At 45.7% G+C, this 20,853-nt stretch overlaps 1 protein-coding gene across 4 annotated transcripts in view; it reads right to left on the bottom strand.

Annotated features, from left to right (window-relative positions):
- Positions 1-306: 306 nt before the first annotated feature.
- SLC4A5 (solute carrier family 4 member 5) overlaps positions 307-20,853 on the bottom strand; it is a 124,749-nt gene continuing 104,202 nt past the window's right edge. For 3 of the 4 annotated variants that reach the window (XM_060309074.1, XM_060309076.1, XM_060309077.1), the window contains 7 exons: positions 20,232-20,410; positions 18,875-18,947; positions 10,255-10,323; positions 9,601-9,774; positions 7,174-7,323; positions 4,255-4,322; positions 307-2,311 (listed from right to left, as the gene is read on the bottom strand). In XM_060309074.1, coding sequence (XP_060165057.1) covers positions 2,146-2,311; positions 4,255-4,322; positions 7,174-7,323; positions 9,601-9,774; positions 10,255-10,323; positions 18,875-18,947; positions 20,232-20,410 — 879 coding nt within the window. In that variant the 3' untranslated portion in view covers positions 307-2,145. Of the gene's footprint in view, positions 2,312-4,254; positions 4,323-5,388; positions 5,474-7,173; positions 7,324-9,600; positions 9,775-10,254; positions 10,324-18,874; positions 18,948-20,231; positions 20,411-20,853 lie in introns of all 4 variants that reach the window. The other variant, XM_060309075.1, reaches the window with a different exon arrangement.

Below are 20,853 nucleotides of genomic sequence, written 5' to 3'. Positions count from 1 at the left end.
TGTTGTGGAGCACGGGCTCTAGAGCACAGGCTCAGTAGTTGTGGCACACGGGCTTAGTTGCTCCGCAGCATGTGGGATCGTCCCTGACCAGGTATCGAACCCATGTCCCCTGCATTGGCAGGTGGACTCTCAACTACTGCGCCACCAGGGAAGCCCGTCGCCTTTACGCTTTTGATAGTTTTCTGGAGATGAAGAGGGGTGATAGTTGCTAGAGATATTTTTGCAAGTGAGGTGTAGTTCCTGTACATCAGCCATGCGTGCTGACTCACCCAAATTATTAAACATGGAGCGAGACGAGCAGACAGGATTAAGTTTTATTGAACTGTAGTTACAAGTTATTGTTACTGCATGGAGAAGTACCAATATGTCAACCTATTAAAAGCTATGGAAATTAAAATGTTCATGTGTATGTGTGTGTGTGTGTGTGTGTGTGTGTGTGTGTGTGCGTGTGCGTACAAAATGCAAATGACAGGCAATGTGAAAATTACGGTGATCAGTTTACAACAACAAAAAATTAACATTCTAGTTTTCCAGCTTGTTTGATTAATCAAGCACATTTACTCCTGAATCCACAACATTTCTACAATTCAATTTGGACAAAATGCTATTGGAAATCAGCCAGTTTTTAAAACTGAAATGTTAAGGGTAGATTGTTAGCTCTCCCAAAATTGGTGCAGATGAAGACAAAGAATTTATACTTAAGCTCAGGCAATGGTTCTGGATTAGTGAGCAGCTAATTAATTCTGCTGCTCTCAGTAGAAGTGGTGGAGGTTTAGAGCTTTACCTCATGGCAGTATCCTTGGAAGGGCGTTCTGAGATTTAATTTAATAAACAATGAGAGCTTTCTATGGACCAGGCACTGTACTGGGTCTGGGGATTATAGAGGCAATTAACTGTCCCTGTACTCAAGGTGGTTAATGATCTAGTGTCATTTGTCTTTAAAAAATAGAAAGGGATAAAGAAAAAGCACCTGCATTTGTCATCTTGAGTAAATGTGGTAACCGTAACCAAAGTGATTTACTCAAGATTCAAATCCACAGTTTTTTTGGAGAAGGTAAATGTCAGATGCCTTGTGGCTATTAGGCACACAGTAGGTGGTAAATAAACATGGTTGGTGTTTGTTAAATGTGACTTGAAGATAAGAAGACTGATTTTAAGTTTCATGAGGAAAAGAGTTTGCTTCACTATTAACGGGTTTTAAATCTACCCAATTTGTTTCTAATTATTCCTTTAAAGTACTAGTCTGACTAGTATTGCAGAGTTTTAATCTTCTAAAATTTCACATGAGCCCTGCCTAATATGCAATATTAATGTGAATGCAAGTTTGACTTTGGGAATCAGGCCATTGAAAACTTTCAGGAAAGACCTACCCAAATGCATAATGAAATGTGATTCTGGGCTTTAAAAACCAGTGATACTAATTTAAAGGATCATTTTGTTGATTTGCCATGTGATTTGAGGTTTCATTTTAACAGGAACTATTTTGTTTTTAAAATATCCACTCAAACATGTTGGTTCTTTCATTACCAGACTTTTAGAAATAGCTTTCAATCTGGAAAAGCCCCAGTCACACTTCTGTGCTGGAACAAGACTCATAATGCAGATAGTTCAAACTTGTCATATGACCCTTAGAAAACTGAATTGGATGGAGAGATAAGAGGTCCTTTTTAGCATTTCTTAATATGCAAAATTGCAAAACAAATTTTCCAACCTTGGTCTATTAAAGTATGAGTATTTTAAGTTGTTTTAAGACCATCTAGATCATTTAAAATCTCAGCTTTTAAAAAAAAATCTTAACTGATATTTGTTTTAAATAAAAATTGAGTAGTGCCCCTTTATCTTAGCTACAGTTTTGAGAGAAAGCATTTTTTCATTTCAAAAGAAATGTTATAATTTCTATGCTGGACTGCATTTTAAAATAAGGTGTAACATTTAGCTTTAGTTATTTTCATAACTACAGAGGGAAGTAGAGGGCTTTGCATATAAGTAGTACTTTTCATCAGCAGCTCTCCAGTTTTCTATCAAGCAGAATGACTCCCTCTGTTTGGTAAATAAGGAAACAGGTTTGGAAAAGTGAAGGGTTTTGGCCCAGACCCTCACAGTGAAGACTAAACAAGGCCCTCACTCTGTGCCCCGTCCATCCTCCTAGAGGGTGGTCTCGCTGTCAGCTTCTCTTCCATATCTTTCCATGTCTGTGAAGTCACAGTCTGGCTCCATCTCTATCTTCACCTGTGGCACCATGAAGACTGGGCTCTGTGAGTAGCTGAAGGCAGGTGAAGCTGGACAGGAGATTTTGAAGTGCAGGGTGATGCTGAATGAGAAAAAGAAGAGGGAAGAATGATTTATCTAGGATTTGGTATTTTTTAATGCTATCCCCCAGAACAGGGTTCTAGTGCAAATAGTTCTGTCTTTGCTTTTGAACTCTTAACACATCATAGGAACTAGCAGTATCCTATCTGCTTGGCCTTCAGCTGTCTCAATGACTGGTCTCACTCTTTTTCGACCTATTTATCACATTGCTGCCAAAGTGAACTTTTTGGATCATGAACCTGACTGTGGTTCCCCACTGTTCAAAGGACAGAATTCAAGCTCCTTAGCCTGGTGAGACAAGAGCCTTCTTTGCTCAAACTTCTGCCTGCTTGCTGTTTGCCCCATCCATCCTGGGTTCTTTGCCCTGTGTCTGTGTGATATTTCAGGCCTTTTCTCCATACCTGCAGCGCCTTCTTTTCTCTCTTTTTTCTTTGACTCTGCACATCTGGAAGACTCCTATTTATTGTTCCCAGATTCTCTGGGTAAGGCAGATTCCTCCTGTAGATGCCTGTCCTTTCCCTTATGTGTGCTCCGTTCTTGGCATGTGGTACACATGCCTGTCTTTCTATATTCCCAGAGGTTAAGCATCGTGCCTGGTAGACCATGGATGCTTAATCTTTGTTAAACCAGCTCATGTTGCTGAGTTTTTTCCTCACTGAAATGGAATCCTGCTATTTAGTTGTCTTTACTTCTAGGTACTCTCACAGATTCAGTAAAACACCAGCATAGTTGGGAGGTGCCGTCACTAGTCACGAAATTGTCTGCATTTCTGGCCTTGTCCCCTGCTTTGTGTACTTTAACAGGTTTTTGGAAGTGTCCTATCCTGGACCAAATTCTCTCTCCATTAACTGAAATTAGAGCATTAAGAGGTTTCATTTTGTGTAGGCTACCTTAAAATGAAAGTAAGATAGACAGTGCTTTTCTCTTAACACATGTATTTATAAAGATCTGTGGCATTAAGGGCATAGGAGCCCTGACTGGGGAGGGGGGATGAGAAGGCAGGCAGAGATGTCATTTGGACATGCGACACAGTAGTGCTGCTTAGGGAGGCTTATTACCCTGGTGATAAATCTCTTCTCATCCTGGCAGTGTGATAACAGCTTTGACATATAGCTCAGAAGATCCTGTACATGTTTCCTAAAATCTCTCAGGTGAGTCCCATCTCCGTCTGCAGCCAGCTACCTCTAGTCCTGGGATAGCCCGTGCTTTCACTGTCAGATGTAGCACAGTGATTCTTGTCCAGCTTAGGGCACACTGTAGGAGTGGGACTGCCTCCACCATCTTCCCTAGTAATGACTGAGGCAGACTTTCTTGCCTCTGAATTCCTCTTTTCTATTGTTGATCCCCCCTTGTTTTCAGTCATCAAGTAGCCCCACCTTTTTTGAGGGTGGCTCTCATTAAGGACAGCAAGGAATCACATGGCTGGCATCGGAGTTCCTGGAACCTGGGCCTTGAATCCTTTCTTGACTGTTTTTTATCTCCACTTGATCATTGATATCTAGTTAGCTTTCCTTGATACCCTTTCTGACCTTTGCATAGTAACCATGCTGCTGTTTTACTCCACAGAGTATTAGAGTGCTTGGTGTTTTGATCTTTAGAGTTCATTCATCCTGGCTTTTAATAATAAATACTTAAATCACGTCTAGTTTCTGTTTTCCTTTTTCAATATTTACTTTCAGTTTTCATTCTGCTTAATATTTTGTAATAATTTCCTTTTCTAAAGTTCAGTACCTTTGTGTGGTGTAATCATATTATGTCAATAAGAGGACAGATTTGTTACTTGACACCCAATAATCAGCTCTGTACCTTTGTGTCCTGTGGTGGACCAGCAAAGGCCTTTTACTGAGACACTGGTTAGCCCGGGAAATCCTAGTCCCTCCGCTTTCAAAGCCATTGCTTAGGCTCTTATCTAACACTCAGAGAGTCTTATCTCATGGCTGTTACCTTCGGTCGAGTTCTGAGTCACTGAAGGAGGAATCAGAGTGAGTAACTCCAACTGGAAGATCTTTGTCCTGGCAGGAAAATCAAAGCGTCAGACGTGGAACAGCTTTGTGAACTATTCTGGAGAATATACCCTCTTTCTACAGTGCTCCCCTCACCCATTTCTTCTCCTTTCTATTCTCTAACCCCGTGGCCAGTACCACACAAGAGGAATACAGGGGCCTCACAGAGATGGGTGGCTTCTGGTTCAATTATTCCTTCACCCAGAGGTGGGTGAGAGGCACGGTGAGGGCCAGGGAAGAATGAAGAAAGGTGATGGAGGTATACAAATGAGAAGGGGGAAGGGCATGAGAAATTCAAAAGGAGGAGGTACTTCTGGAGGAGAATGTAATGGGAAGCCCTTCCTTGAAGGGCCCTTGTGGGGGCTGGCCGGATCCCCAGTATGGGCCTTTGGGGAAAGCGGCAAGCCCTTAGGAGCGCCAGGGTCAGGACCCATGTTGGCATCTTTCAGACTACTCCCAGGATAGACTGTGTTGTCTTGATGACAGGACTATCCACCAATAGGAAGCTGAGGCTGGAAGCGGGTAAAGGCAGCAATAAAATCCCCCGAGATCTTCATAAGCCACATCTGATCCTTCCCAGGCAGGTTCCCTTTTCAACATGTGGAAGGTGCTTGTGAATCAGGCACATACAGAATCACAGCCCAACCACTAGGACCTTGACTAATTTATAATCCCAGTGTGATGCTACTTGTTTTCCTAAAGGGGACAACTCAGCTTGGCTTTGAGCTCTCAATCATTTCAGTAACCACTGGCACACATGAGAGGCTCAGCAGGTCATGCAAGAGGGGGCGAGGTGGTACCACAGGCACCTGAGGGCACTAGGGGTAAGGAGGGAAAGAGGGGGTTTGCCTAAACTAATGAAGATTGATCACCGAAGTCTACATGGTTTGATTTGGGGCTTCCATATGGTTGGAGTTCCAGTTCCTGTAGCCCAGTTCTTTTTGAACTCTGCCTAGCACAGGAGTCCTTTAGTATCTAAGACCAATAGACCTGAGTTAGAGACGAAAGTTCCTTGAGGAAGAGGTGGAGGATTAGTAGTAAGTAGGAAGGGAGAGACACCGTGTGCTTTACTTACTGGCAACGCAGTGGATACCGTTTTTGGGATCTGATTGGACACTTTCCATGGGAATCTTTATAACTGAGGGAGGAGGGAACTGGGGCTGGAGAGAAACAGTGGGAAAAGCTGATAAATACCACCAATACGACAGTGTTGGCTTTCTTGCCAAGATGGAAAATACACGCGTCCACAGTGTGCAAACCACCATCCTCTTCATATCCAGACTAGACAGTGGGTGCTGCAATGACCCTGGGGCCCACTGAGGACACTAGAAAGGACAGAACTCTTGCAGGAATGTTACTCTTCAGAACAGTTTCAACTGTCGTGGTAACCAGTCACTTGGGAGTGAACCTCACACAGTAGCTGAAGACGTGTATAAAATGAATTTATGTAAATTGAATCCCATTTTTCCATCGAATATATCATATAAACCAGAGATGCTTTTTCCCACCCCTGAAATAGTTCCTGGCCTGTGGTAGCCACTGAAATATTTATTGAATGAATCAGTGAAAGAATAATACTTGTCTTTCAAAGGCACTTAGACTCTCAGTTTCTTTGTTCTCAGAACCTAACTTTGCAAATCATCTAAGTCATCAACAAGGGGGAGTTCCCTGGTGGCCTTGCGGTTAGGATTCTGGGCTTTCACTGCTGTGGCCCGGGTTCAATTCCCTGGTCAGGGAACTGAGATCCTGCAAGCTGTGCGGCACGGCCAAAAAAAATCATCAATGAAAAACATGTGAATGGGGATTATGGGCCTCTTATGTTCTGGGAAGAGGACAGTAATTGAGGGCCAGGGGAATTTTGGCCTATCACTACCATCAGAAGATGGTTTAATCGTCACCAATCAGTCAGCAAGGGCTTGCCTCTGAGCAGCTTTGATCTGCACAAGGCAAGATTGCTAGGCGAACAGTTCACGGTGGAGGCAGGGATGTGGGTTTGGGTCAAATTGGGAGAATGGGAGCCAGGCATGGTGTTAGGAAGGACATGGGCAGCTTAGTATGTTGGAAATGATCAGATTCAAAGTCGGAATGGTTTTCTTAGTTCCCTCCTAGACATTTAGCCTATACGTCCATCTTGGGTGAGTCACTTCCCTTCTGGGGGACAGTTTCATCATCTGTAATGAACACTTGAACTAGACAGTCTTCTTCACTAACATTTTGTGATTTACTATAAGTTCTGGACTGGCTTCTTGTCTGTTGACTCCCTGAGTGTTTTGGGGTGAGATGGGGAGGAAGCATGGGAGAAGAGAGGGGCAGATGGGACAACTGAGACTGAGTGGTCCCAGGCATCTGGGGAATGTAGTCACCCTCCTTTCAGGAGGCCACGTGCGTCTTCCCCCACCTCTCTGCCCAGGACCCTATGGACAGGCCCAAGCAAGGCTTGTCCCCCGTCCTCCCACTTGCCCAGGACTCCAGTCTACTAATGAGTCCCTATCAGACCCCTCCCCCTGGGCCTGCTCTGTTCTTTGGAGGTCAGTCCTCATAACCTCCTCCATGATGGAGCCAAGTCTTCTGCCCTGTCCCCTCAGGGACCTACAGTGCTGTTGTAATGGCCCCAAGAGCCCACAGGAATGGGGGAAAATAGGCATGGCCAACTGACTTTTTCCTGGATGAGAGGGCTCTTCACTCTGGCCCACGCTCAGGGTATTCACATGAATAGACGCGATCTCAGCACACCAGACTGACGTGGGGCCCAGGCAGTCGCTCCCGGCTACCTGAGAAGCCTCCCCACCCTGGCCATGGCAGAGGTGGAGGGAGGGTCTCTTGATCCCTCCCATCATCCCAGGCCTCACATCCTCCCCACCTCCTCTTCACTGTGCTCATGGGCCCCTTTCCTTTTCTTCTTATCTGCCTCCTTTTTCTCCTTCTCTGGAAGGATGTTGTCAATCCAGGCCAGATCATGCTGGGAGAAGATGAGGTCCAGAAGCCTTCGAACGATGATGAGGCCCAGGATCTGTGGTGAGAGTTCAGAGAAAACCATGGGCTCAAGACCCCGAACTTGGGCACAATTCATTTTCTCCCTCAGTCAGCTATGTTCAGGGACTTTTTCTGGTATCTTTGGAACATTCTCAAAGCTCCCCCAAACCATTGTTCACCTCCCACCCATCTTGGTTCCTCTCATCCAGCCTCTCCTCAGTTGAGTGGCGATGCCTACCAGTGACCCAGATGCACAGAGCCTGTGACAGCTGTGGGGGGGGGAGCCAGATGGGGCCCGTGGGTGGAGAACTACAGTTATTCTTTAAATTAGTGGTTCTCAGACTTGAGCTTAGATCAAATCACCTGGCAGGCTGTTAATACCCACACTGCTAGGTGCTGGGTGAGTTTCTGACTCAGAAAGTCTGGGGTGGGGCCTGAGATTTGCATCTCTAACAAGATTGCCCGGAGATGTTGATGCTGCTGATTCAGGGATTACACTTTGAGACCAACTGTCCCCGTGCCCCCATTTCTGAGAGCTGCCAATCTCTCTGCTAACAAACTGAATAAAGTATACTGGCATATCTAGAATTTTTAAAGGAAAGTCTAGAAAGTTTGGTTCTGTTCAGGATAAACAAAGGCAAAACACGTGCTCTTTGGAGAAGATTAAACACTGACTTTTAATAGATGCAATGGGTCCAAGTAGCTAGTTATGAATATTGTCCTTTCACCAAGAACTAGCCATTAGATGAGGTCAGGGAGAAAAACATCCAGCGGGATTTAACACTGGGTCCTCACTGACCCTGTGTCTTGGAAGCAAGCAGAGCTCGGGAGTTGGTCAGACCTGGTTTTTAAAATTCCTGGCTCTGAAAACAGAGCATGGTTGCTAGGGGCAGAGGTAGGAAGAAGGGCTGTCTACATAGGGACAACACAGAATTTTAGAGGTGATGGAACTGTTCTGTATCATGACTGTGGTGGCGGAATCGCTACTCTGTGTTTTTTCAGAACTCATAGAACAACAGAGTCCATTTTACTGCATGTAAATTAAAAAATATCAATATGGGGGAAGGTGTGAATCTTGGCTCTGCTCCTTCCTGGTTGTGTGGCTTGAGTCACTCACACATGCTCTCTGAGCCTCAGTTTTCCAGTCTGTAAAATGGTAGTTCTTTAGGGAAGGTGTGGACTAAATGAAATAGCACTCAGTCCATGCCAATTGTGACGATCCTTTCCCCTCCTCACCTCTGAAACCCATGAGGGCCCTGTTGGGGAGGATCCATTTCACTTTCCCTGGAGTGGTGGTTTTCAACCTTGGCTGGACATTTATGCTTACCTGTAGACTTACTATAAATACCAATGCCTGGGTTTCTCTAAGAGATTCTGAGTTCATTGATTTGCGCTGAGGCCTGGGTGCATGTGCTTTTAAAAAGCTCCCAAGTGACTCTTATGAGCGCAGGGTGAAGAATCACTGACTCAGAATCCTGCCAGGATATTTCAGATCCTACTTTGTGTCCTCACTTTGGTCCCGAATCCAGCCCTGCAGGCTTTAGGGCCCACCTAGGGCTTCCCCCCAAGCATTAGCCCACAGTCCCCCCTCCCATTCCCCATGCCCCAGCAGGGGCAGAGGCCACTGCCCTCCATGGGCGATCTAGATGCCAGATGCAACATGTTGTTGGCTTTTCTTCTTTTCACTTTTAATTTTGGAATAATTTCAGACTTACACACAATTTCAAGAATAGTCAAAGAATGCTCACATACTTGCCCCAGCTTCTCCAAACAATGACATGTTAATGACGTTGGACTCTGAAGTTCTAAATCTCTATTTCTAGCTCTCCCCATCCCATCCCCCCATTTATCTTTTCAAATTCAGTTATATTGAAGGGTGAAGAATTATATTTAGTGTAGATCTACTTCCGCACTTGGTTTGAATTTTGGCAGTGGGGAACTCAGTCCCCTTGTTGAATTTGCCCAGCTTCTCCATCGCACTCCAGAGTTGGGAAAGTTGGTTGGCTTTTGCATTCTCACTGAGCCGCCCTGACCTGAGCTGGGTGGAGGCGGGCGTGTGGGCTGTCACTACAGCATCCACCTACCACATACAACTTCCCTCCCCGTCTCTCCTCTGCATTCCACCACACCCCCGCCCCCCAGCTCTACTTGGCCTGGAGTCGCAACCCGAATCTCGAATCTCGATCTGTGCCTGCCTTTGTGACCCTGAGAGAATCAGGCCACTGTGGAGGAGAAGGCTAGGGTGGGTCTCCCCCTGGACACCTTCCCCATCTGAACCTGCTGAACACGAGGGGGAAGACTGTGCTCATCTTACCATGACTGGGAAGATGATGGCGGCCACCGTAGACTTGAGGATCCAGAGCACAGCCAAGCACAGTATCTGCACCAGGGTGAAGAGGTGGATCCGGCGCAGGGGCACGTGCCGCAGGAAGGCATGGTCCGGCTGGTGCTTGGCCGGCATCAGGAAGAGTTTGCAGCGATCCCAGAACTGGTGAGGACAGGGGAAGACTCAGCCAGGCCGTGGGGACCCTGGTGGCCCCTCTGGGGGCTTGGGTCTGGTGAAATGGGTGCTGCAGTGGGGTCCCATAGAGGGGAGCCCCTGGTCAGGCCTTAAGCATGCAAAAGAAGGGGCCTGGAGGTCTCGGAGGATGTATAATGAGATCTTATGGTGGGGGAGAGCTGAGCCCTTGGTGAGGGCTACAGCCCTGGCGCTGGCCCCAGTAAACATTGTCCACATTCAAGGAAAATGCAACTTAACAGCAACACAAGCTATCCAAGACATCTGGTGTATCGTGGTAAATAAAGAACAAAACAAAACAAAATGTTTTCTTCTGTGCAAATTGCCTTAGAGAAGAGAGAGGTGTAGTGAAATCCTCGTAGGAGTCAGCTCGATCTGGGTTTTGAATTCTGAGCCTCAGTTTCCTCATCTGTAAAATGAGGCTTAGAGGACCTAAGGGGAGAGCCTTACCTGGATGCCATTCAGGGAGGCCACACCCATGTAGAGGAAGACTCCATACAGCACTGGCAAAGGGATGTACTGAAATGAGAGAGGGAAGCAGAGCTCTGGACTGGGCCTCTGCCCAAGGCAGGCTATTGGCCACCCTGTTCAGGGTGACTGTCTGTGAGCCACAGAAGCAGCCTGGTCAGCCTCGGCTTTCTCCAAGGGGCGAAAGAGCTTGGATGTTTGGAGGAATGAAGTGTCTGCTAGCAGATCTGGAGCCAGAGTGTCACTGGGGAAGGAGATGGTCTCCGAGGCACTCCTGCCCTCTTCTCTAGCCCAGTGGACAGTTGCTCTCCCAGCCTGGTCCCCCCTGCCCCCCTTTAGGCCTTGCAGAAGCCACGTGGTCTGGCTGAAGATAGACCTTCTGGAACATGGCAATTCTCCACAGACTGCTCATTCCTGCCAGCCCCTTCCCACCTCCAGTGCCAGCTAAGGGCCCCCCCGCCAAACTGCATTGCTCAGCTTGCAGGGGCCTGGGGACCTTTGATGAGCTGACCTACTAATGAGTGGGGAGCACCTGCTGATGAACAAAGCTCGCGCATCATATACGATCAGGTAAAAAAGAATCAACAGAAGTGTATGAAGTAACCCCTACTGGCTGACAACCAACTGCTGATGGGTTGGTGGGTATCTCTCCTTCCCATCATGCTCACAGGTAGTTTGCTGGCTTTTTCACAAGTGGATCATGTCACCCATACTGTTCTACAATCATCACTGGGACTCTTTAGAAGACTTCTGAGGGATGTCTCTCCAAGCTGAGTCTTTGCTTCTTTCATCCTTCCCTTTACCTGCACCCGTGGCTCACCGCTGCGAGCAAGGCTACTCTGCTCGCTCCCAGGGCAGCTGTGCTGAACACTTGTGAGAACACAAAGTACTGTGTCCAACTTTTAGAAGCCATTTAAGAATGTTGGCAAATCCAAACAAATCAATAACCTCTCGTTTAAAATTAGGCTGTGTTCATTTTTTAAACACAAAGCATGATTTGGACCCATATGCTATAAACCTTAAACTACAACACTTGAATTTAAAGAAAGGAAATCTGGGCCCATTGCATCACTCCATTTGTACATGGCTTATGAAGTTTTTGCCTAATTATGAAATAAGGTAAAAATTTCAACCCATCAACAGACTATTGTTTTAATAAGATATATATGTGTATACAAAATAGAATATTATTCTATTACACAGCCATAAAAAATGAAATATTGCCATTTGCAGCAACATGGATGGACCTAGAGAATATCATACTAAGTCAGACAGAGAAAGACAAATATTTTATGATATCACATATGTGGAATCTAAAAAATCATACAAATGAACCTTTATACAAAATAGAAACAGGGACTTCCCTGGTGGTACAGTGGTTAAGACTCCACGCTCCCAATGCAGGGGGCCCGGGTTTGATCCCTGGTCAGGGAACTAGATCCCACATGCATGCTGCAACTAAGAGTTCACAAGCCACAACTAAGGAGCTGGCGAGCCGCAACTAAGGAGCCTGTGAGCCACAACTAAAGAGCACACCTGGGACTTCCCTGGTGGCGTAGTGGTTAAGAATCCGCCTGTCAATACAGGAGACATGTTTGAGCCCTGGGCCTGGAAGATCCCACATGCCACGGAGCAACTAAGCCCATATGCCACAACTACTGAGCCTGTGCTCTAGAGCTCGCGAGCCACAACTACTGAAGCCCACAAGCTTAGAGCCCAGGCTCCGCAACAAGAGAAGCCACCACAATGAGAAGCCCATGCACTGCAACAAAGAGTAGCCCTCGCTCGCCACAACAACTAGAGAAAGCCCACGTACAGCAATGAAGAGCCAACGCAACCATAAATAAATAAATAAATTTATTTTTTAAAATTCATATTATAAAAATAAAGAGCATGCCTGCTGCGACTAAGACCAGGTGCAACCAAATAAATAAGTAAATAAATAAATCTACTTCTAAAAAAGCAAAACAAAACAGAAACAGACTCACAAAGAAAAGAAACTTATGGTTACCAAAGGAGAGGGAGGGGGAGGAATAAGTTAGGAATATGGGATTAACAGATACACACTATTATATATACAATAAACAACAAGGATTTACAGTATATAACACAGGAACAATATTCGATATCTTGTAATAACCTATAATGGGAAAATAATCTGAAAAAAATATCTGTACTAATCAGCCTCAAAGGGTGGGAGCAATTAACAGAGAAATAAAATCTTAAAAGACTAAGCTATAGGGGCTTCCCTGGTGGCGCAGTGGTTAAGAATCCGCCTGCCAATGCAAGGGACACGGGTTTGAGCCCTGGTCCGGGAAGATCCCACATGCTGCAGAGCAGCTGAGCCCCTGCACCACAACTACTGAGCCTGCGCTCTAGAGCCCACGAGCCACAACTACTGAAGCCTGCTCACTGCAACAGAGTAGCCCCTGCTTGCCACAACTAGAGAAATCCCACACTCAGCAACAAAGACCTGACGCAGCCAAAAATAAATAAATAAATTAATTAATTTTAAAAAAAGACCAAGCTATAATCTGTAACAACACAAATTTAAGATGGCTTAAAACTTCCCTTTCACCCTAATGAGTGTGAAAACCACATCAAACTGAGTTGTTTTAGTTTATAGTTACCAGTGACTGATTATCAAGTCACCTCATTATCAAGACTAGGAAATTGTCTCCAGTCTTGTCATTTGCAGGCTGAAGCAGCTTTCTCAGAAAATCCCAATGGCCCATGACATCACAAGTGATAGTGCTGTGATCTAGAATTCTAGATTAATCGGTGCAAATCTTTCTTGGATCTCCAGGGAAAGGCCCTTTTCAAATATTAGTGACACAGTCAAGTGGCAAAAAGATGCCTCTGGTGTCAGCTTTATACCACCTGCTAAAGGAATGAACAAGGATCACAGCCCTACAAACATAAGGACATCACAGCCTTCCCATATAATTTGAGGCTGAGATCATGAGAACAACATGGGGACCAGAGGGGGGGGCACTTCCACATGGTCAGGAGTTCCTCTGAGGCAGAATACAGTAATCCACAGTCTTAATGAGCTGTGGTGAGTTGCAGGCAAAGAAGGAAACAAAACAAACAAAAAACCTTTGGGGCTTGGGATGAACTGAGAATCTGCAGAACTGAGTGTGTAAGCCATTTATGCTGCCCATCAGATACATGGTCACTTCATCCCTCAGTGCCCTCGTTTGACAAGATAACCAAATATTTGCAAATTGGTGCTGGAAGGACGGAAGATTATTGTTAGGGGAAACACTGACCGAAGCCGCCCGCCCTGGCCAGGCAAGATAGTAGCCACTCGCATGAGTCATCTTACAACAGGAAGTCCTGGTAAGGAACGAGGAACTAATAAGCTACCACCATCGGGAAGAATTCGGGAAAGTTCAAAGAAGAGAGGAGACACCAATCCATATGTCCTACCAACCTCCCAGAATCCTCGCTGGAATCATCTTGGCTGAGCGATGCGCACGCCACCAAGAAGTTCCCTGAGTCAGAATGATTGGCCAGAGACAACCCGGAAACTAACCCAATCACCATAAAACCTGAGACTTTGTGTGGCAGAGCAGTTCTCCTGGGTACCCTTACCCTGCTGCTCTCTGCCCGGGCGCCCCTTCCCCATAAAGTCTCTTGTTTTGTCAGCATGTGTATCTCCTCAGACAATTCATTTCTGCGTGTTAGACAAGAGCCCACTCTTGGGCCCTGGAAGGGGTCCCCCTTCCTGCAACGTTATCACTGATCCTCTAATAAACATCACCGTATCTAATATCAGTCTAACCATCCATTGATACGGAGAGAGGGGTGGGGGTGATTTTGTTCCTTGCTGCTCAAAGTGTGATCTTTGGACCAGCATAATTTGGTACCATTGGAGAATTTGTTAAAAATGTAGAATTTGGGGGACTTCCCTGGTGGTCCAATGGTTAAGACTCCATGCTCCCAATACAGAGGGCCCAGGTTTGATCCCTGGTCAGGGAACTAGATCCTGCGTGCTTCAACTAAAGATCCCGAGTGCCGCAACTAAGACCTGGCACAGCCAAATAAATAAATAAATTTTTTTTTAAATGCAGAATTTGGCACACCCCCCAAGACCTACTGAGTCAGTATCTTCATTTAACAAGATTCCCAGGTGATTTTTAATACACATTAAAATTTTTTTAAACATTTTTTTTGGAGTATAATTGCTTTACAATGGTGTGTTAGTTTCTGCTTTATGACAAACTGAATCAGTTATACATATACATATATCCCCATATCTCCTCCCTCTTTTGTCTCCCTCCCACCCTCCCTATCCCACCCTTCTAGCTGGTCACAAAGCACCTAGCTGATCTCCCAGTGCTATGCGACTGCTTCCCACTAGCTATCTATTTTACGCTCTCTCACTGTGTCCCAGCTTACCCTTCCCCCTCCCCGTGTCCTCAGGTCCATTCTCTAGTAGGTCTGCGTCCTTATTCCCGTATTGCCTCTGGGTTCTTCATGACCATTTTTTTTTTTAAGAGTCCATATATATGTGTTAGCATACAGTATTTGTTTTTCTCTTTCTGACTTACTTCACTTTGTATGACAGACTCTAGGTCCATCCACCTCACTACAAATAATTCAATTTTGTTTCTTTTTATGGCTGAGTAATATTCCATTGTATATATGTGCCACATCTTCTCTATCAATTCATCTGTTGATGGACACTTAGGTTGCTTCCATGTCCTGGCTATTGTAAATAGAGCTGCAATGAACACTGTGGTACATGACTCTTTTTGAATTATGGTTTTCTCAGGGTATATGCCCAGTAGTGGGATTGCTGGGTCGTATGGTAGTGCTATTTGTAGTTTCTAAGGAAACTCCATACTGTTCTCCATAGTGGCTGTATCAATTTACATTCCCACCAACAGTGCAAGAGGGTTCCCTTTTCTCCACACCCTCTCCAGCATTTATTGTTTGTAGATTTTCTGATGATGGCCATTCTGACTGGTGTGAGGCGATACCTCATTGTAGTTTTGATTTGCATTTCTCTAATGATTAATGATGTTGAGCATTCTTTCATGAGTTTGTTGGCAATCTGTGTATCTTCTTTGGAGAAATGTCTATTTAGGTCTTCTGCCCATTTTTGGATTGGGTTGTTTGTTTCTTTGATATTGAGCTGCATGAGCTGCTTGTAAATTTTGGAGATTAATTCTTTGTCAGTTGCTTCATTTGCAAATATTTTCTCCCTTTCTGAGGGTTGTCTTTTTGTCTTTATGTCTTTTATCTTGTTCCTTTGCTGTGCAAAAGCTTTGAAGTTTCATTAGGTCCCATTTGTTTATTTTTGTTTTTATTTCCATTTCTTTAGGAGGTGGGTCAAAAAGGATCTTGCTGTGATTTATGTCATAGAGTATTCTGCCTATGTTTTCCTCTAAGAGTTCTATAGTGTCTGGCCTTACATTTAGGTCTTTAAGCCACTTTGAGTTTATCTTTGTGAATGGTGTTAGGGAGTGTTCTAATTTCATTCTTTTACATGTAGCTATCCAGTTTTCCCAGCACTACTTATTGAAGAGGCTGTCTTTTCTCCATTGTATATTCTTGCCTTCTTTATCAAAAATAAGGTGACCATATGTGCATGGGTTTTTCTCTGGGCTTTCTCTCCTCTTCCATTGATCTATATTTCTGTTTTTGTGCTGGTACCATACTGTCTTGATTACTGTAGCTTTGTAGTAGAGTCTGAAGTCAGGGAGCCTGATTCCTCCAGCTCTGTTTTTCTTTCTCAAGATTGCTTTGGCTATTTGGCGTCTTTTGTGTTTCCATACAAATTGTGAAATTTTTTGTTCTAGTTCTGAATACATATCAAAATTTGAGAAGCCCTGGAACAGAACTTGACTGGAGGAACTGGTACAAAAATAGGTGAAGTTAATAAGTGATATAGAAAAATTAATAAAATAAAAATTAATAATTAATTAATAAAATAAGTGATATAGAAAAATTAATTAAAATTAAAAATTAATAAAATAAAATTAATTTAAAATTAATTAAAATAAAAATAAAAATTAATAAAATATTAAAAATAGAAGTTGGATCCTAGTAACTAGGATCCAACTTGCACCCCCTAAATTTGTAGCATCAGAGGGCCCTCTCTTCTGTTGGCTACATAAATAAGAATGAAGAATTTCAACTAAAGTATGGTCTTGGGTAGACAGCTCTCTAATGTAAGTTCTCTATGTGTCTAGTACTTGGCTACGCCTAATTTGACAGAACGAGGCAAACTTACAGTTGCAAAAAGTTAAACAAGTTTTATGGAAAATTTTCTTGATTGGTAATAAATTCTGGGATTAAATCTAAGAATACAGATCTGGATTAAGTTGTATTTTCCTTTAACTGGCTATACCAAACATCTCTCCTTTACCTAAAATCAATCTAATATTTAGTACTGGTGTCAGCTAGTGATAATGCTTTAATCACCTAACAATTTTGAAAGCCTTGATATACACCTTGATACAATCTAATCAGAAATCTTAAATCTTATATTCAATAAAAATCTAGATGTCTTCCATGCTATAAAACTTATCAAATAGATTAATGGTTAAATAAAATGATTATATATATTTTTCCTCTCACTGTAAAAGAACATGAGCAGGCAAATTTTTCATATCCTTTTGTGATTGAATGCGAAGACAATATCAGAGCATTTGGAGCTATAATAAACCCCATAAAAACTTTTTCATTACAGCCAAAGCAATAATGAATATTTCCCCATATCTGGCATCTTATCCTAGTTATAGAGCCCATTTAGGGTTTTTTTGGCTGTGCTGGGAGACTTACAGGATCTTAGTTCCCTGACCAGGGATCGAACCCGGGCCACTGCAGTGAAAGTGCCAAGTCCTAACTAACCACTGGACTGCCAGGGAATTCCCCCATTTAAAAAATAATTTTATTTATTTATTTTTGGCTGCTTTGGGTCTTCGTTGCTGCAGGCGGGCTTTCTCTAGTTGCGGTGAATGGGGGCTACTCCTCATTGCAGTGCTTGGGCTTCTCATTGGTGCGGCTTCTCTTGCTGTGGAGCACGGGCTCTAGGTGTGCGGGCTTCAGTAGTTGTGGCACACGGGCTTAGTTGCTCCGCGGCATGTGGGATCTTCCCAGACCAGGGCTCGAACCCGTGTCCCCTGCATTGGCAGGCGGATTCTTAACCACTGCACCACCAGGGAAGCCCCCGCCATTTGTTTTTATAAGATGCATAAATTAATACGGAAATACAGTCTACAGCTTGGAAGTTACAACATTTGTGCCGAAAACTGCAGCAGGGGACTTCCCTGGTGGCGCAGTGGTTAAGACTCCGCGTCATGATCTGTCAGTGGCCCTTTCCCTTAATGCCTTCAGAAGGCTTTCCTTTCTTGAATTAAGCTAAATTGTAGTCACCCAATCTTTTGCAGCTAGTTTCCCCTTTGAATATCTTTTTACAAGCTCATTCGCGGTAAGTTTGTAAAACAATGAAGACTAAAGAACCATGATGTTAATTCATTTGTTTACAATGGAAAATATTTCTGGCTTGAGAACTGGTGCTGGGCACAACCAAACAGGTTTGAGGTTGGGTATTTTTTTAACGGATGTTTCCATTTGGCAGGAAACAGATTGCATACAGGGGGTGGGGGGCAGGCATTTTGTTTATTTAATAAGAGTATTTTAAATGGCCAGGGAATGTCTACTTTTGTGGAGAGGCTGCCAAAGAGCCATTGCACCTTAACCGACCCCCACACACCCCCCCCCACCCGGCCCAGGCAAATTCATATGTTAAAGTCTTAACCTCTAGTACCTCAGAATGTGATTGAATTTGGAGATAGGTCCTTTAAAGAGGTAATTAAGGTAAAATTAAGTCACATGGATGAAGCCTAATTCAATACAACTGGTCCTTATAAGAAGAGACACAGGACACATTACATAGGACACAGACGTGCACACATGAGGAAAGACCATGATCTACTTCTAGAACATAAATGTCTAGTTTAAGCCACCCAGTTTGTGGCCTTTTGTTGTGGCACCCAGAGCAGACTAATACAACAGGTGAAAGGCTGGAATGGAAAGCCTTTCTGGGGGACCCATGCTCCAAATGCACACCCCATTGCTATCATCTCTTCCAGCTGATCTGGAAGGACATGAGCAAGAGGGGCTTCAAACAGTGTGGGAAAAAGTCACCTATGCGCCCAAGACATGCAACAGAGGAGCAGAAAACAGGCCCCAAGAACAAGGACAGAAGCCTCCCTCTCCCCTGCAAGTTTTAAACTTCAGAAACTAGGTGAGCAAGGAGGCCATAAACCACAACGTGGAAACACAACCAGCTTGAGAAGCTACTGATTTAAGCAAGGATGGAAACTGGCAGAAATGTCTGTGGGAAGTGTCCTTCAGAAAGGTGAGGGTGGACCCTGGGAGGGGTGGGAAAGAGCAGTGAGGATGGCCTGCTGCTGATAATAAAGGATGCAACATTACAGAAAACAGTAATAGTGATGAAACATGTCTGGCCTAATAGGATCCTGCCTTTTTAGGGGCCTTGTGGGGAGGCCGTTCCCCCCTCTGAGGCATCGGATCAGTGCCTTCTCGGGCGGACAGGGCCCTAGCAGAGGGTGCAGAGCCTCACCTGCAGGATGGGAGCCAGGAAGACAGAGATCCCTGTCAGGATGAAGACAATGGTGCCGGTCACTCTCTGTTCCCTGGCAGAAAAGAACACATGGTCAGGGTGGATTGGGAGATGGTCCATGACCATTCCAGCCCTCTGTGGGCACTTGAAGGTTGTGTCCAAGGCTCTGGCCTCTGCCTTGCTGCCCCATTCCAGAGAGTAAACCAGTGACGTGAGGACCAGCTGCCTGGCACATGGGAAGAGAGGGAATCCAACTGAGGTGAGGGCATTTGTAGGGGCGTTCAGGAGGTTATCCAGTGCAGTGGCTAACAGGGGGTGCTTGAGCCAGACCAGCTTGGGTTGAATCCTGGCTCTGCCACTTACTAGCTGTGTGGCATCAGGCAAGGCCCTAAATGTCTTCAGCATTAGTAGAACATGACTAATGGCATGCACTTCAGGGGTTGTTGTGAGGATGAAGTGGGATATGAAGTGCTCATTATCCCTGCCTTTTGATTATAATAAGATCCCACGCTTGTGAAGCACGACAGATGAGGATTTAAGGGAATGGGGCCTGGCTGCTGGCAGAGCAGGTATCAGGGGCTAGAGGGCAGGTATGTTTTCTGGAGTGCTCAGACCCAGGCACAAGTCCAGGGGAAGCTTGGGGCTCTGGGGCAGATTGCTCAGGCCCAGCCATCTGGGGCTCAGGGGTTGGGGAGGGGACCTTGCCCTGACCATAGGAACCTTGCTCAGGGCTGGCCGGGCAGCCCAGGAATTCCGAGGTAGTGAGGAGAAGCTCTTAGGACAGCCATGTATGAGAATGCCAGGGTCTGATGTGGGCTCACCCCAGAGGTCCGAAGGGGTGGAAGATGCGCTTCCCTGCCTGAAACATTCGCATGAGAGGAGGGGCGAGTGAAGGAACGGAAGTGACAGGCCATGGGCCACAGCCCAGGGGGTGGGAGTGGTCCTGGAAAGGCTTTCTGGAGGAATGGAGATTGAGCAGGACCCGAACCCTGCTTTGGGTTATTTGGGGGACGGCATGGCTAGGGAGTCTTGAAGAGGAGACAAAGAGTCAGGTCAGAAGGGGCTCTGTGGGAACTCTTGAGCAGCCTGTACAGGTGAGAGGTGAGAGCATGTGTAGGGGCTGGGGTGTACAGACTGGAATCTATTAAGAAGAAAGCACCGCTTAAAACTGACTCTTCGTCTCCCTCTTCCCTCCCTTCAGGGATATCACTCCTATCCCTGTGGTTCCTGGGTTGTTAGAGAAGGGGCCCTATTCACCCAAATACCTTGATGGTAAGAAAAACCTGCTTTCTCTCCCCACTACCTCCAATCTGACCCCTCCTGCCCAGGTGGTCCTCGGGCCCTGACCACCACCTACCTGACCCCCAGGAACTGCGGCTGCTCCCCAGGGGCGCTGGTCTCCGTCTCCATCTTGAGGCTGTCGATGTGGGCGATGGAGATGACCGTGGCAGCCACGTACCAGGGGAGCCCCATGAAGGAGCAGAGAGCCATGAGGATGCCCACCCAGAACAGGTCCAGATGGTAGCCAGCAGCCTTCTGCAGGGGCAGTGGGAGGGAGGAAGCTGTCTAGGGAGCCAGTTCCCAACCACCTGTTGGGGTGGGGTGGGGGAGACAGAGCTCTCCCAAGGCAGCCATTGTGTGGAACATGTGTTGAGGGCTCCCCGTGGGCTTCTACACAGCACCCTGAGAGGACTGCCACCCTGAGGTGACCAGGCCTCACCAACCCCAGGGTTTGGTGAACCAGGGAACGGACGCAGGTAAGGGAGGAGAGGGGTGTTCAGGCTTGGAGAGGCCCTGGGTTTGGGTCCTTGGGAAGAAGTTCTCCTACCCAGCAGCCCAGTATCTCTATAGTTCCCTAATGAGGGGTCCCAGGTGGGGCCGGCCTAGACCAAGCCGAGAGTGACCCAGGCTGGGATGGGGGAGAGACTAGTCTGCGTCTCCTCAGACTCAGAGGCAGGGAGGACGGTTGGCGGGGCCAG

Source organism: Globicephala melas, chromosome 12 (genome assembly GCF_963455315.2).
Source record: "Globicephala melas chromosome 12, mGloMel1.2, whole genome shotgun sequence".
Lineage (NCBI taxonomy): Eukaryota > Metazoa > Chordata > Mammalia > Artiodactyla > Delphinidae > Globicephala > Globicephala melas.
Note: the sequence above shows the minus strand (reverse complement) of the source record. Positions and strands in the feature narration are given on the sequence as shown.